We start from the raw sequence: 14,491 nt of genomic DNA, 5'->3' as shown, positions 1-14,491 counted from the left end.
TTAAAACAATTTCTTATCTCTCGCAGCTCATTCTTAAAGTTACCCAAGGTTGTTTTCATGACAGATCCCCCACATTACCTCCAGTGCATCTGGGAATTTATTTAACAGGCAACAGTTTTCTTCAAACTTTCAGTATCAATTAATTTTTAACTTTTTAAAAAATTCATTTGCAGCCTCAAGTACGTCCTTCCAGTGTAAGCCAGCTTGCTAAGGCGGCTGTGCAGGTGCTGATAAGACCTAAACTGTGGAGAGGTTGCTCGCCCAGCGGCTAGGCATTAGACAGATTCCTCTATTGCACTGTTTGTTCTGTTCTCAATCAGCAGAGTTTGCTTAATTCCCTTTTGAACGCCTGGGGAAGGAGTGTGGCTGAAGTCGGTCTGAACACCCAACTCGGAGTGGCTAACTGTTCTGTGTGGATTTCCTACCAGTATCTGTTTTGAAGAGATATATTAAAACAGTATTTAGTTTATGTTTTTTTCTCCCCCCTTCCAGAATATAACATACTAAATGTGGATCCAGCACCAAGGGATGGAGAGACCATTGCACCTTTCAAGATGCTAACGCAGTAGCAAATGAAGAAGTCAAAGGGCATCAAGCTGAAGAAATTAAAAAACCAGAAGAAATACCCACTAGAACAATGGCAGCAGGTGAAAGAAGTTATTATAAGTGGTGTATCGCATTATGGTCATGGTAGCTGCAAGGCATTTCTGAATTTCTGTTCTTAATTGGAAGGTGGTGCCTCCTCGAGATTCCCTGATCCTTACCCCCTGGTATCTTACTTTTTATTTTGATGATAAAAGGAAATTTATTTTCACCTTCTGGAATATTTGTGTCAATCAGGGTTAGCAAAAACAACAAAAAGTCTTTTGGCACCTTAAAAATTTGCAAATGTGTTTGGCATTAGTTTTCATGGCTGCAATCCAATGAAGAGGACTTTAGTCCTCAAAAGCTTTTGCCATTGTAAATTTATCAGTCGCTAAGGGTGCCACAAGACTCTGCCATTCTAAATTCGTTATTCTTGCAAACGTATCAACATCCTTGGGAATTTGTTTCCATAGGAACCTTTGCCCCTTATTGGATTAGGTTTCTACAGATGCTGTGTATTGGCTTTTTTGTTTGCTGGCTGCTATACTGCAAGTTTTCCCAGAGATGGTCAGGAGAGGAGGACTAACAATAAGTCCTAAGATAGCAGTGCCACAACAATTTAAGACATTTTTCTAGTTTTCAGTTTGCTATTGTTGCTTCTTTGTTTGCAAGCTTAGAATGTGTTTCTTTTCCTACAGCAGCTGATGGCTTGGGAAGCATAGCTATAGATACCACGCAACTTAACATGTCAGTCACTGATCCAGCAGCTTGGGCAACTGCTATGAATAACCTGGGTATGGTTCCAGTGGGATTAACTGGACAACAGCTTGTGACGGGTAAGGTTTTTGGTGAGATTTGTTGCATTGGTTTATGGATTTTGTAGAGACCTGAGATAAATGGTTGACGTTTATTTTTGGAAGGTGTACACTCTCTCTCTATCTCTCTCTCTTTCTGTGTTTATTTAGTATACTTAACAGAGCAATATTTTTTTCCCCTAAAAGCATAGATTCCCTTTGTATTAATATTGTGTTGGAGCCATTAATCTCCTGGTACAGTATTAGCAAGCATCTAATCCATAGTACTTCTTTAAGTTAGTAGAAGCAGCTGGAATTCCTTGGGGAAATCCGAGTTTTTTAAAGCTGCTGTATGATCTCTGAGATATATGCTGGTTTGAATCTGAAAGTGAGGTGTAATGCAGGTACATTTAGGGTTGCTTTTTTAAAAAGCTAGTTTTCCCCCAAAGTATTTGCTAATATTTTGCCAAGGCGGAGCATGGGAAACTGACTAAAAGCTTCTGCTGAGAGGACAAGTGTTGTTATGTTGACAAAAGAAAGTATGACTATAAATAGACACTTTAAAAACCCAGAATCAAATAGATCATTTGCCAACATCATTACATAACTGGACTTGAAAATACCTGTAGTCATCTACTTTCCACTGAAAACTTTTGTTCACTTTACTTATTTGGGGAGTGGGGGTGATACTGTTACATATGAATCAAAGTTCCTCTATGGTCACATCCTCTTCCATCCCTAGCTAACCACCATCATTTAAGAAGTCACATTCTTATTCATTAATGATAGATAGCTGAGAAGGAGTAAAATCCTCTTTTGTATATATTTTCTTTCAGGGAAGTTGAAATGGCTTTAAAAGAAGCACAGGACTAAATTCTATTCCCATCTCTACCTGAAATGGAATGGTCTAGATTGAGGACATAAATAATCAGCTACTTTGGCCTCACATGAGAGAATAAATAATTCCCATAGTTTTCTCCCTGCTGCAGGAAACACGTGGATTTTTTTTTTGGGGGGGGATGGGAATCATGGTGGCATTGTACAAAAATATTTTTTGTGTGTGTGCGCAAAATATGCTATTTCCAGAGAGACACATTTTGCGCAAATTCGGTCTTTCTTGTGCAAACAGATATGGTTTGGGGCCAAAAATCCCTGCTTGTGTTTCTTCAAACATTATCCAGAAGCATACATGCTGCTTTTATTTTTTGCATTAAAATAATAGGGGATTGTGTGGAAAAAAACATTATTAATGCAAAATAAATTGTTACCAAAACCACATTTAGATTTATTGATCTCTCTTGCTCTCTTTCTTTCCATAAAGTGACATGGTTTTTATTTTATTTTTTCCCCTTTAAATAAGGAATGTTACCAACAGGACATGGTGAAAATGGTTTTGGAATTACAAGCCATCTTTATTTATTCCTTATAGTAATACATTACTTAAGATATTAATTAATATTTGTTATATATTTTTCAATTTGACGGCGGATAATATTAGAATCTATGTGAAAATCCCCATCATCACGCTCCCTATTCGTCCACAGAATTTAGTTGTTACTTTCAGCCAGATGAAGAGTTGGTTTTCGTTGAAATCATTATAATATGGTCCTGTATTAAGTGTGTAGAGTACACATGTCACACGGATAAGATCCCAGCTTCACCAACTTCAAGTAAGAGATATGTGGGATAACAAGTCTGGAAAAAGACCTCTTCCAAGTACTTTGGAAGTACTTCCAAGCTGCCAAAGTAGACAGTGGTGGGCTACACACTGTGGCAAATGGTGTCAGTGACATAGTGGATATGTTCTGAGTATTACAATGAACTTAAATGAGCTAGCCAAGGTGCTGAACCTATTCTGAGGGTAGGACTCGACACTTGGGATAGCACCTTTAAAAATCAGAATGTGTAGAGCAGATTAACCTCTCCACTGACACTGAAGCCACCAGGTACCATTAGCTAGAGGGATCAGTGTCCAACTGGATCTTCCTATCTTCATGCCATCACTGGAAGCCTCAAGAGATAACATAAAGGAAAAGAAGACCCAGAAAGCTATAGTTCTGAAGAGTTGCTAGGTAAAAACAGAATTCTTCTTGCATAAAATTTGCTGTGAATTAATCCATACGATCTCATCGTACTTCCATATGTATGACTCAAATGACTTTATCAAATGGGAGGCAAGCATCCTCCTCCCATGATTAAATCACCATTAATTCCTGTTAATAGCGTGATTGGAGGGGGAGATTATCACACCCCTGTGTGCTTCGCCTGTTCTTGTTCCATTTGTAAAGAGTAATGGAGGCATCATTTGGTATTAGCAGAAACTGTCGTTAATACCAAATGATACCTTCATTACTCTTTACAAATGGGACAAGAACAGGAAAAGCGTGCAAGGATGTGATAATCCTCTCCACCGATCATGTTAACAGGATTTAATGGTGATTTAATCACGGGAGGGGGACACTTGCCTCCTTCATGTGGTAATTTCCATAGACTCAGTTTCAGAGGGGGAGAGGTCCAGATGCCATGGTCTTCCCTTTATGATGCTCTCATGTTCTCCCAGGGCCTCCTCTATCCCCCCCCCCTTACTATAGAAAATGCATGAAGGAGGCCAGTACAAAGTATTTGGTATTTGTCAGAAGTGGAAGCACCTCAGAAATGTAGTGCATTAAAAGCAAAGTGCTGTAGGGCCACAAGTTCTTATGGCATGTAGCAAGATACTAACACACTGGTGTCATAAATAATACTTCTTTTACCAAAGATTGAGACCAGGGAAAGAAGTGTTTGCAGAGCTTATTGTGGCCTTATTCCAAGAACCCATTTTAATGATTATGTTCAATAGTGTTTTGCTGTTTTAACTGTGAATCATTTACTTTTATGGAATAGTAATTAATGAGAATAAGATTCTAGACAGTGTTCATCTCTACTGTAGAGCCCTTTATCATTTGTGACAGCCCCACCTCCCATTGTCTTTTCATGTTTAATTGAATCTGCTGAATAACTTCCTGTTTTCATTCCATACCTTTTCATGATCTATGCAGTCAAAGGCTTTGCTGTAGTCAATGAAATGCATGTAGATTTTATTTTGGAATTCTCTGGTTTGTTCCATTATCCATCAGATGTTTGCAATGTAATCTGTAGTGCCTCTTCCTTTTCTGAACCTAGCTTGCCCCTCAAGGATTTTTAACTACTTATATATTAGGAGTATTTTTCTGCAGAATTTTGAGTATAACTTTGCTTGCATGGGAAATTAGCATGGTGGTTTTGTAGTTATAGTAGTCTTTTGCTTCTCCTTTTTTAATGTATGGGAATGTATTTTTATTTCTTCCACTCTGTGGGCCACTTCTTTGTTTTTCATATTTGTTGACAGATTTTAGTTAGAGCTGAACCTGATTCTGCCTCTGTGGCATGTTCTAGTGGTATGTCATCTGTTCCTGGTGATATGTTCTTCCGTATTGCTTCACTTTCCAAAATTTGGGGTTCATCTTCATAGGTTTCTTCTTCCCATGTGGCATTTATCCTTTCATTTTATTTTATTTTTTGGTGTGTGTGTATTGCTTCCATTAGTTTCTTACTTCTTTATGGTCTTGTATTACATTACTCTTGTGATCATAGAGCATTCCAAGCCTTGGTTTAAATTTCTCTTTGAATTCCCAGAACTTGTGGAAGAGGCCTCCTGTTTGTCAGCTTCTATTTCTCTGCATTGATTTTTGCAGTAATTCTCTTTATCCTTGTGCATTAATCATTGGACAGTAGTATTCATGGTTCCAATTATGTTCCTTTCTCCCTTTCCTTTTGCATCTCATCTTTCTTTAACTACTTGAAGCATTGTGTCTGTCATCCATTGTTTCTTCTCTTTCTTTGTGGCCACAGTTACAGTTTTTCTGCATTCCTAATTGACTATGTCTGTGACTTTTGTTTATAGTTCCTCTGGTTCTCAGTCAACTAGGCTTAATAGTGTAAATCTGTTTCTCACATTTTCTTTAAATTCTGTTGGGGTGTACTTTGGGTCATAGTTTGCCATGGTTGTTGAATACCTTTTCATTTTTAAACTTTAAAAAGAGTAACGAAAAGTAAATCTTTTGTTACTGCTGAGAAAAGGGAAAGTAGAGATTTCATTTTTAATAATTGCAACTGTAACAGTTGTGTTTGTAGCCTTGGCATACTGTCCTTACCGCTCCTTTTTCGATAGTCTCAAAACTGGAAGTTATTCTGGGTATGTTTTTATGGATTTTAATTTATGGGCATGTTCTTATGGAAGATAGTCCTCAAAACGCTGTAAGCATATTTCACTCCTAGGAAGTTTAGTGTACTAGAAGAGTTAAATTTCATCATGGCAGCCCTTTAATACCAGTTGAGATATTGTTTCCCAGGGACGAAGCTGGGGGGGGGTTCTTGGGGTCTGGACCCCCCCTCCATTAGAAAAATGAGTGGTGCATGCTGCTGCCCACCGCGCCCAAGCCCCATTATAATGGTGGCACTTAGTCTGGACCCCCCCCCTTCCTAAAATCCTGCTACGTCCCTGTTTCTACATTGCATAAAGTCCTTTAAGAATGTTATAAACCAGATATTTGATCAGAGCAAATATCAAAGTGTAAAATTTGATATGTGAACAGTTTTATTGGATGTCCTTCTGCTTTTTCATGATTTTCATTTTCCCTTCTGTTGAAGTGTTGATGTTCCACACCCATAGATTGGCTGCTAAATAAATGTCATCTAATCTTAAAATATGATTATACAAAGCATAGCTGTTTAATTATGCAGTTCTTTGAACTGTTAAAACTGATCACAGTATGTGATTATGGCTGAAAATTAACTTCTATCAATCATTTTTGTGTGTGCGTGTGGTGTGTATACTGAAATCCAGTCATGTGAAATATTGTTAGTGTGGTCTAATCAAGATATGAATATTTTTAGGAAGGTTTGTAGGAAATTTGTTTTAAACTTTAAGTAATAAAATCGTAAAGTAAAATAAAAATAAAGAACTGTAAGCTACCTTGGTCTCCATGTTGGGAGAAAGGGTGGGATATAAATAAACTAAACTAAAACAAGTACATTGCATACCCTTGCATTAAGCAAACAGCTGGATAAAATGATCTCTGGAGGTTTGCTTCCCACTCAATATATAATTCGTGGAAAGTATATAATTGCAACTGAGAAAGAGAGCAGCTGCTGCTGATACCAAGCGGAGTTAGCGAGAAAAGGGGTTCATGGGTATCTGGTAACAGGGACAACAGAAAAATCTGTTCTGGACCCTGAGGCCAATATGGGTGTACTAGCACAATAAGATTTTCATGTAGCCATCTTCATAGACAAAATCTGTAATCAAAGGAATAGGCTGGAATATGCCTCAAGCCGTATTAGAGGTGCAGACAGGCCCATCACTTGCACAGGAAGGGCTTACAAATAACTCAAACTCACCTTAGATCCCCACCAATACAAAAAACAAAATAAATAAATAAAATAAATCATTAAACTTTGGACATTAATGATGTGCTTTTCTTTCTGTACTTCAGTTCTTATTTGAGTAGTCCATCGAGTCTTGTTTGCCTTCATTCTTTGTGACATATACTGGGAACAAAGGAACACTCGAAAGCATGTTTTACTTCACTTGTAATCCGTTCACAGTTAGCAAATGGCTGCCCTTTGTTTGCTTTTCTAGGAGTACAGATCCCCTGTACAGAGCTGATAGAAATTGTTTCATGGGTTAAGTATTCTTGGAGCCCAGAAAGACCAGAAAAGAGTTTAATTCTCCACTCCAAGAAGTTGATTGTTAAACATGCTATTGTTTGTTCTGATCCCAAAGTTTATATATACAGTTCCCCTCCTAACTCACAGATCTCAGATCCATGCCCTCAAATACCCCACAGAAGGGCAACCTCTGCATTCCCATGGTGCGTGCGCCCGGGCCTCAACACAAGAGTGTGCTCCATCAAGCCTATGAGGCTTGAATATGCGTGAGCCTCTGTTTTCACAGAGGGAGGGTCCAGAACAGATCCCGATGAAAACAGAGGGCCAACATTCTAACCACAGAATGAGCAAGACACAAGCTCTGAATAGGGGTGGAAATAATATTTGAAATATTTTTTAAATCATGTAAAAAAATTATTGACTATCAGGAAACCGGACTGAGGGAGACTCTTCAGAGTTTGGGTTTATTCTGTGCAAAACTTGTTCCCTCCATGAACAACTGGGAGAGGTCATCCAGAGTTTTGGAGTTCAGTATCAGCAGTATGCTGATGACATCCAATGCTAGCTCTCCTTTCCATCAAACCTTAAAGAAGCTGTTTCTGTACAAACCACTGTCTGCTGTCAGTAATGAACTAGATGAGATGAAAAACGAATCTTAATCAGACAAGTAGAGGTATGCTGTTGGACAGAAGACAAGAAGGGAATAGAACTAGCCTGTATTGACTGACATTACACCTCCCCTGAAATCTCAGGTTTCCAGCTTGGGTTTTCAGGCCTGGATACCCAGGTTTCGGCTTTGGCCAAAAGTGCATTTGCCACACTAACACTAGTGCACCAGCTGCACCGTTTCTTGAGAAGTCGGACCTTGCTAGGGTGAATACATGCTTTGAATACATCCTGTTTGGACTATGTAATGTGCTCTATGTGGGGCCACACTTAAAAACTGTTTGGAAAGTTGAGTGGGTCCGAAATGCTGCGGCCAGAACGCTGCCTGGGTTTGGCTGCAAGGAATCATGTGAACAGCTGCAATGGCAACCAATCTGTTTCCAGGCAGAATTCATGGTCTGGTTTTGATTTTACAGCCTAAATGGCTTGGGTCTAGACTGAAGGACCATATCTCCCTATACGAGCCAGCCCAAGCACTAAGATTAGCAAGGGAAGGCTTTCTCTCTGTCCCATCGCCTTCACAGGCACAGTTGCTGAATGACTTGGGAGAGAGCCTCTCTGTGGGGGCTCCCAGACGTGGAACTCCCTTCCAGGGAGGTCAGGTCGGCCTCCTCTCTGCTGTCTTTTGGCAGCAGCTAAAGACATTTTATTTAGCCTGGCTTTTGCTGGATGAATTTTACTGTATAATGTGGTGTTTTTAATTGATTTTAACTAGGCTGTTTTTAACTTACGTTTTAATATTAATACTATTAATCATTTTTAACTTTTGTATCATGGTTTTAGTTCTATCTTTTAAATGTTGTAAGCATCCTTGAAGCCCATTTGGAAGAAAGGCACCTATAATCCCCCAATAATAATAAAATACAAATTATTTTTTTCTGCAAATTATTTTTTCTTGCAGACCCGTATTTCTGCTGTTCCAGGCACAGAATGCTGCCTCTTTGCAGAAAACTACATGTAATTTTGTGCAGGTAAGTCCTTTCAAGACTAAATTGATCAGTGCTTTCTTTGAGAAAAAAATTAGCTGAAGGGGCACTGCTCGCTCTGCACTGACAGCACCTGGGATTAAAAAGATCTCTTTAATGCTCAAGGGCTTGGAAATATGTGATGAGACATTCTTGTTACATTGTGTTGCAAAACCAGGTTTGTTGCAACTAAAAGTAGTTGAATTAATAATTACCTACACTATTCAATTGCCACCATACTGCATTTCTACTTCATTTCAGGGAGAGATACGTACTTAATTTTCCTGGGTGGATGAGCTGCACTTTTCCTTCTCTTGCCTTAGCTCCCCCTTGTCTTTCCTCTGTCCAGGATAACAGATCCCCCCCCCCCCGTAACATGTAAATCTCCACATAGGTCCCAAGCCTCTTGTGCTAGCTAGAGGAACACATTGTCCAGTTCTGCGTAGAAGCTTATTTGTTAATTAATCCCCAATCGGACATTGGTCTGTTACAGATGCCAATAAAGCTGCTTCGGGTCTCTTTGGAAGTAGGCTGTTAAACGATGCATGCATCCTAAGAATCCGAAAGCTGCACCAAAGCTGCACTCCAGTGCTTAGGAATGGAGTGTGGCTTTGGCGCAACCTCCGGACTCTTAGGACCCAAGCATCATTTAAATAGCTTACCTCCAAAGAGACCTGAAAGCAGCTTTATTTGGCAGTCTGTAACAGGCCATTGAGACCATGGAATTTGTGCCATTTGGTGTTGAGATTCTCTTACAATTAGTTTGAAACTTCACGGTGTGGAAAAACAGAACCAGTGAGTTTTGTAACAAGGGGAAACTGAGTGAGTCTGTGAACACAGAGATCTGTCCTTAGCTGTATACTACAGATGCCCTATTTGGTCTCCCAGTCTCGTTCCCACAGTGGGCTTAGAAAGACCCGTAAACAAGACATCAGCCCAATGTAATCCTCAACTCATGTTCCTGCAACAGCTACTGAGAGCCATACTTTTTTCTGATACAGGGCACAATTTTATAGCCATCAGTATTTTAATTTAATGTATTTGTCTAATCCCTTTTTAAATCCTCTAAGCTGGCAGGCATCTCTACTCTTGTGATAATTAATTCCATAATTTAATTGTCTGCTTTTTATACAAAAAAGTACTCCTTTCTTGGTCCAAAATTGTCTACAATTCAGCTTCACTTTATGATCCTTCATTCTAATATTACAATGAGGAGGGAAAATGTATCTATTTCATGTTTATAATGAAATATACGTACGTACTCAACTCTAAATCGACCTTAGCGTAAGTTGAGGGCAGGTTTGGCTGCCAAAAATATCAATGATATGACCCATGGGTGAGTCAAAGTAAACTTCAGGGCATGTAACAAAGGATTAAGGATAAAGCAAAATAAAACAATGCCAAGCACTTAGAAAATTCTGGCAGACATCTTTTGTGTTCACCTAAAGGCTGGATGATTGAACTCTCGAAATGATGGTTGTGGTGACCAATCACAAGCGGGGCTAGGAACACACACACACATATCAAAAAGGATGAAATGGCAAAGCAAAGAAATTGGTGACTATGGGCTGGAACAAATGGCCCTAAAGGGGCAGCTATGCGGCCCCTTTGATCACTGGATAGGGCCGTGGCAACCACACACCGTGGCCCCAATCTGTTTTTCCGGCCCCCAAAGGGTGGCGTTTTCTGCCACAGCACAGCGTTTCAGTGTTTGTTCTGCGGCATGTGGCATATAAATAACCGGCACTTTGGGAGGGCTGCAACACTGCCCGCTGTCTGTTTTGGGCGAGGAGGATGATCCGGCTTGGGGTGTCCATCAGGGCATGTGGTCATTTAAATACCACACCCCCATGCTGGCCCCTAAGCAAGCGTATGTGCCGGTCTGTTTTGCCCCTATGTTACAGTGGTTAAGCTTTTAACTTTAGTGTGCTAACTTCCTCTGATTTTAACCCCGTAAAGCTGACAAGCAACAAAGGTCTTATTCCATGTCCAATTCTTCCTTTTGATGCTCCTTTGAGAGGAAGCAACCAAGGGGCTGCCACTGCTGCATTTTCCCACCAAGGCATTCAAAAGGGTCAAAGTGTGCCATATTAGAGAGTGGAGAGAATTGATCGACTTTTATTAATCCCAGGACAGACCAAGATCTCATCTCTGCAATCTACTCAGAGAAGGGAGGTTCCCCTTTCCTTTATAATAAGTGTTTAAGTATAGTAAATAAACTGACCCATAGATAAGTTGACCCGGATTTTGAGGACAATTTTTTGACTAAAATTTCAGACGTATACATGAGTATATACAGTGTAAAAACAGTGTAAGAGCCCTGGTGGCAGGTGGTTATGCCTGGACTGCAGCCGCTCACAGAGTACAAGGTTGTGAGTTCAATACCGCCAGGGACTCAGGGTCGACTTAGCCTGGCATCCTTCTGTAGGTCAATGAAATGAGTACCCAGCTGGTTGGGGGCAATTGCTTACACTTTGTAAACCACTTAGAAGTGCTTAAATGACGGATAAGTGTAGAGAAATGCACTTGCATGGCATAAATATAAAACACATATAATATCTGCTATTATGTCCCCACATTTTTTAAAAAAATTATTATAGCCTCCTTTCCCCCAAGATAGCCTTGTAAACTTCAGAGAGATGATGCTCCAGCCCTTATATACTTTGGTTATCAATCTTATTAAGTTTCACATCCTTAATATCTTTCGAAATTTTAATGCCAGAGTTGTCACAATATTCCCAGTATTGTCATATCGTAGATTTGTATAATGGCATCATGAATTTGCCAGTTTCAAATTGATTGCCACTTTCCACTTGCTTATAGTGAACATCATTAGCTGTTGGGAATGGTCCATTGTCCCCCCCCAGTCTGGAGCTATTGTCTGGAGTTCTTTGGAGCCCTTTTTGTTTTTAAATATCTAAATAATTTGGTGTCCTCAGTAAAACAAGACACGCCATGGCTCACCGCTAACACCAGATCATTTATGAACAAGTGAAGTCCAGTCCAGATCCATGGAAACACAGTTTTCAGTGTCCTAGTATAAGAACTATTCATTTCCAATCTCAGTTCCTGTGTTTTAACAAGTAGTATTTGTAAGAGGACCCTTTCCTCTACCTGTGTCTATGAGGGTTGCTCAGCAGTCTTTATGGCTGACTTCAAAAACCGTTGGAAGCAAATGAAGCCTACCAAGATCACAAAATGCTTGTTGGCTCTCTCAAAGGGTTGATTTAATATTTTAGTCCAGAAGCTTTGCGTACTTCTTTCCATTTTAAAATAGTCTCAAAGTGGTTCACAGAGTTTGACTCTCTCAAGGACTTATTTGATTCCACTTCAGCAAGAATTTGTCAGTATATCTGCTTAATAAGTTGGTCTTTAAATGCTTATAGTCCGTTTGCCTGGAAAAGCTAACTGGCCTGTAATTTTCTGGATAACAGCTACCTTCTTTTTTTTTTTTTTAAATGGCCAAAATTACATTTGTCTCGCTTTAATCCCTGGCAATTTCCAATCTATTTCGATGGGATTTCTCATATGAATCAACCGGGACAAGAGGGTGATTGCTGGAGGTGGGATCTGTCTCAGAAGGACATTACTATTTTGTTTCTCAGTTTTGCTGTGGAATTCTTTAAAAACCCTTAAGGTGGATACCACCTGGACCTTGTGATAAAGGCTCCACCGCTGCATTAGTCAGAGTTAAGTAAGTTAGGGGGGCAGATGCTGTGGTAGCAAGGAGTAATCCAGGTAAGATTCATTTTCCAGTTCAGTTTGCCTCTGTACATGGAACAGAGTAAGGTAACGAAAATTTTCCTTAGCTTCGACAGTAAGAATCACTTTTGAGGCCCTGTTGGTGACGATGTTGCTTCCAGTTCGCAGTAGGAATTTAGAACTAATCTCTTGTACATACCATCACTCGTGCAGATGACTTTAGCTCTGGTGCAGGTTTCTTCTTGTTTTTCATGATACAGCTGGAGGGGCTCCCCTAAAATATCTCCTTTCCTGCTATAGCTGAGATTGGATCTGCATTTGCCTAATTGACTAGATTTTGTGAGTGTGATAAATTTGAAACACTTTCTGTTTCATCAATCTTTGACTAGAACAGGGTAGGCAAACGCGCGGCCGCGGGCCGGATGCGGCCCGGACAAGGCCTTGGGACCGGCCCCAGCCCGGTCCTGCCACCGAGTGCCGCCGGGCCTTTGGCCGATCAGGAGGAGGCGGGCAAGGGGGGCAATTGTCTATAGAAGCCTCCGAAACATGCATTATATTAACAGTTTTTTAAAATCAGTTAATTTTTTTGGTGTGATCTCCATTTTTAAATAAAAATGTGTCCTCCATTTGAAAATTGGTCCTACATGGTCCCCAGTTTATATTTATTTTTTTTAAAAGAATATTAATTGATTATTTTTGGCTCGGCCCCCAGTGTGTCTGAGGGACAGCAACCCGGCCCCCGGCTCAAAAAGGTTGCCAACCCCTGGACAGAAGGTAGTTTTCAGGCTTTACTTGCGAAATAGTGAATTAATAATGGCTCTCTACACAGAATGACAAACAATGTTTTACGGGAAAATTTCTCAACAGAATTGATGGACTGGCATACAGTGGTCTCTTCCTATATGAGAGATCCATACTAAGGAAGGTCAAAAAAAAGGATGAGGCAGTCTTGCTGCTGAACAGAAATAAAAAATAATGACACGGAGGATCTACATAAGTTCAGTCGAGACAATGAGGGAACATAAATAGTTAAATAGTTGCCCATACCTTGGATCAAACTTTGATCAAAGTAGACTGCAGTAAAATAAGAAAGACTAGGAATGGGAAGGGCAGCCATGGAAGAACTAGACAAGATCCCTAAAAACTAAAAATATACAATGGAGCATTAAAGTTAAATAATCCAAGCGTTTTTATTCCCATCACCATGTACAGAGTGTGAGATCTGGCAGTGAAGAAAATGGATCGGAAGAAAATCTATTAATTTGAGATGTGGTTCTGGAGAAAGTGGCGAGGCACCAAAAGACAAACAAAACATGGGTCCTTGAACGAGCGAACCGGACTCTCCCGAAAGCCAAGATATCAAATGGAGGCTGTCAGGTTTGGGTCACATCATGAGAAGGCATGACTCATTAAAGAAGACAATAATGCTAGGAAAAGTAAGGATAGTAAGAAAAAAAAAGGGAAGAGGAAGACTGAACACCAGATGGATGACCAGTCAGAGGTCATGGGCCGGAATCGGAAGGACCTAAGTAGAGCACAGAGAAAGGGCATCTGGAAATGTCTCGCCCAGGGTGTCCTGAGGGGGGTCAACTCAAGGTGCATTAACAACAACAACAACATCAAATAAAGCTCTTGCCATTTTTTGGATTGGTTTACGTTAAAATCCCTACCGTTGTAAAACGTGCATGGCAATCTGAGGCTTACTTCCCTTTCCCCCCCATTCCCACTCTTACAACAAAACTGGATGGCTGGTAACATCATCATGTTTTCCCACTTGAATCACACCATTGTGGAATCAAGAATGAAGGTCTGCTAGGGAACAAGCATGTGCTCCTCTCATACCACCTTTCTCAATTGAATCACTGGAATGACAGTGGGGAAGTTGCAGGCACGGATGGGTTGATGGGAGGACATACAACCCCTCCATAGAAATTGCCCAAATCTTTATCGCTTCAGGTCCAAAAGGGATTTTAATTGCTCATAAAAGCAGCAGATTATTGAACATGTCAAATGAATCTCTTAAAAGGTTGTAGCATGATAGAAAGAAAGCCAATAATATCTTGAATAGCTTTTGGACATTAATATACACGT

The 14,491-nt window shown here is 40.1% G+C and overlaps 1 protein-coding gene across 7 annotated transcripts in view; it reads left to right on the top strand.

Moving 5' to 3' along the window:
- ENOX1 (ecto-NOX disulfide-thiol exchanger 1) overlaps positions 1-14,491 on the top strand; it is a 359,770-nt gene that overhangs the window by 165,897 nt on the left and 179,382 nt on the right. For 6 of the 7 annotated variants that reach the window (XM_042460210.1, XM_042460212.1, XM_042460214.1 and 3 more), the window contains 2 exons: positions 493-647; positions 1,284-1,421. In XM_042460210.1, coding sequence (XP_042316144.1) covers positions 638-647; positions 1,284-1,421 — 148 coding nt within the window. In that variant the 5' untranslated portion in view covers positions 493-637. The remainder of the gene's footprint in view (positions 1-492; positions 648-1,283; positions 1,422-14,491) is intronic. The other variant, XM_042460215.1, reaches the window with a different exon arrangement.

This window comes from Sceloporus undulatus, chromosome 3 (assembly GCF_019175285.1).
Source record: "Sceloporus undulatus isolate JIND9_A2432 ecotype Alabama chromosome 3, SceUnd_v1.1, whole genome shotgun sequence".
NCBI lineage: Eukaryota > Metazoa > Chordata > Lepidosauria > Squamata > Phrynosomatidae > Sceloporus > Sceloporus undulatus.
Note: the sequence above shows the minus strand (reverse complement) of the source record. Positions and strands in the feature narration are given on the sequence as shown.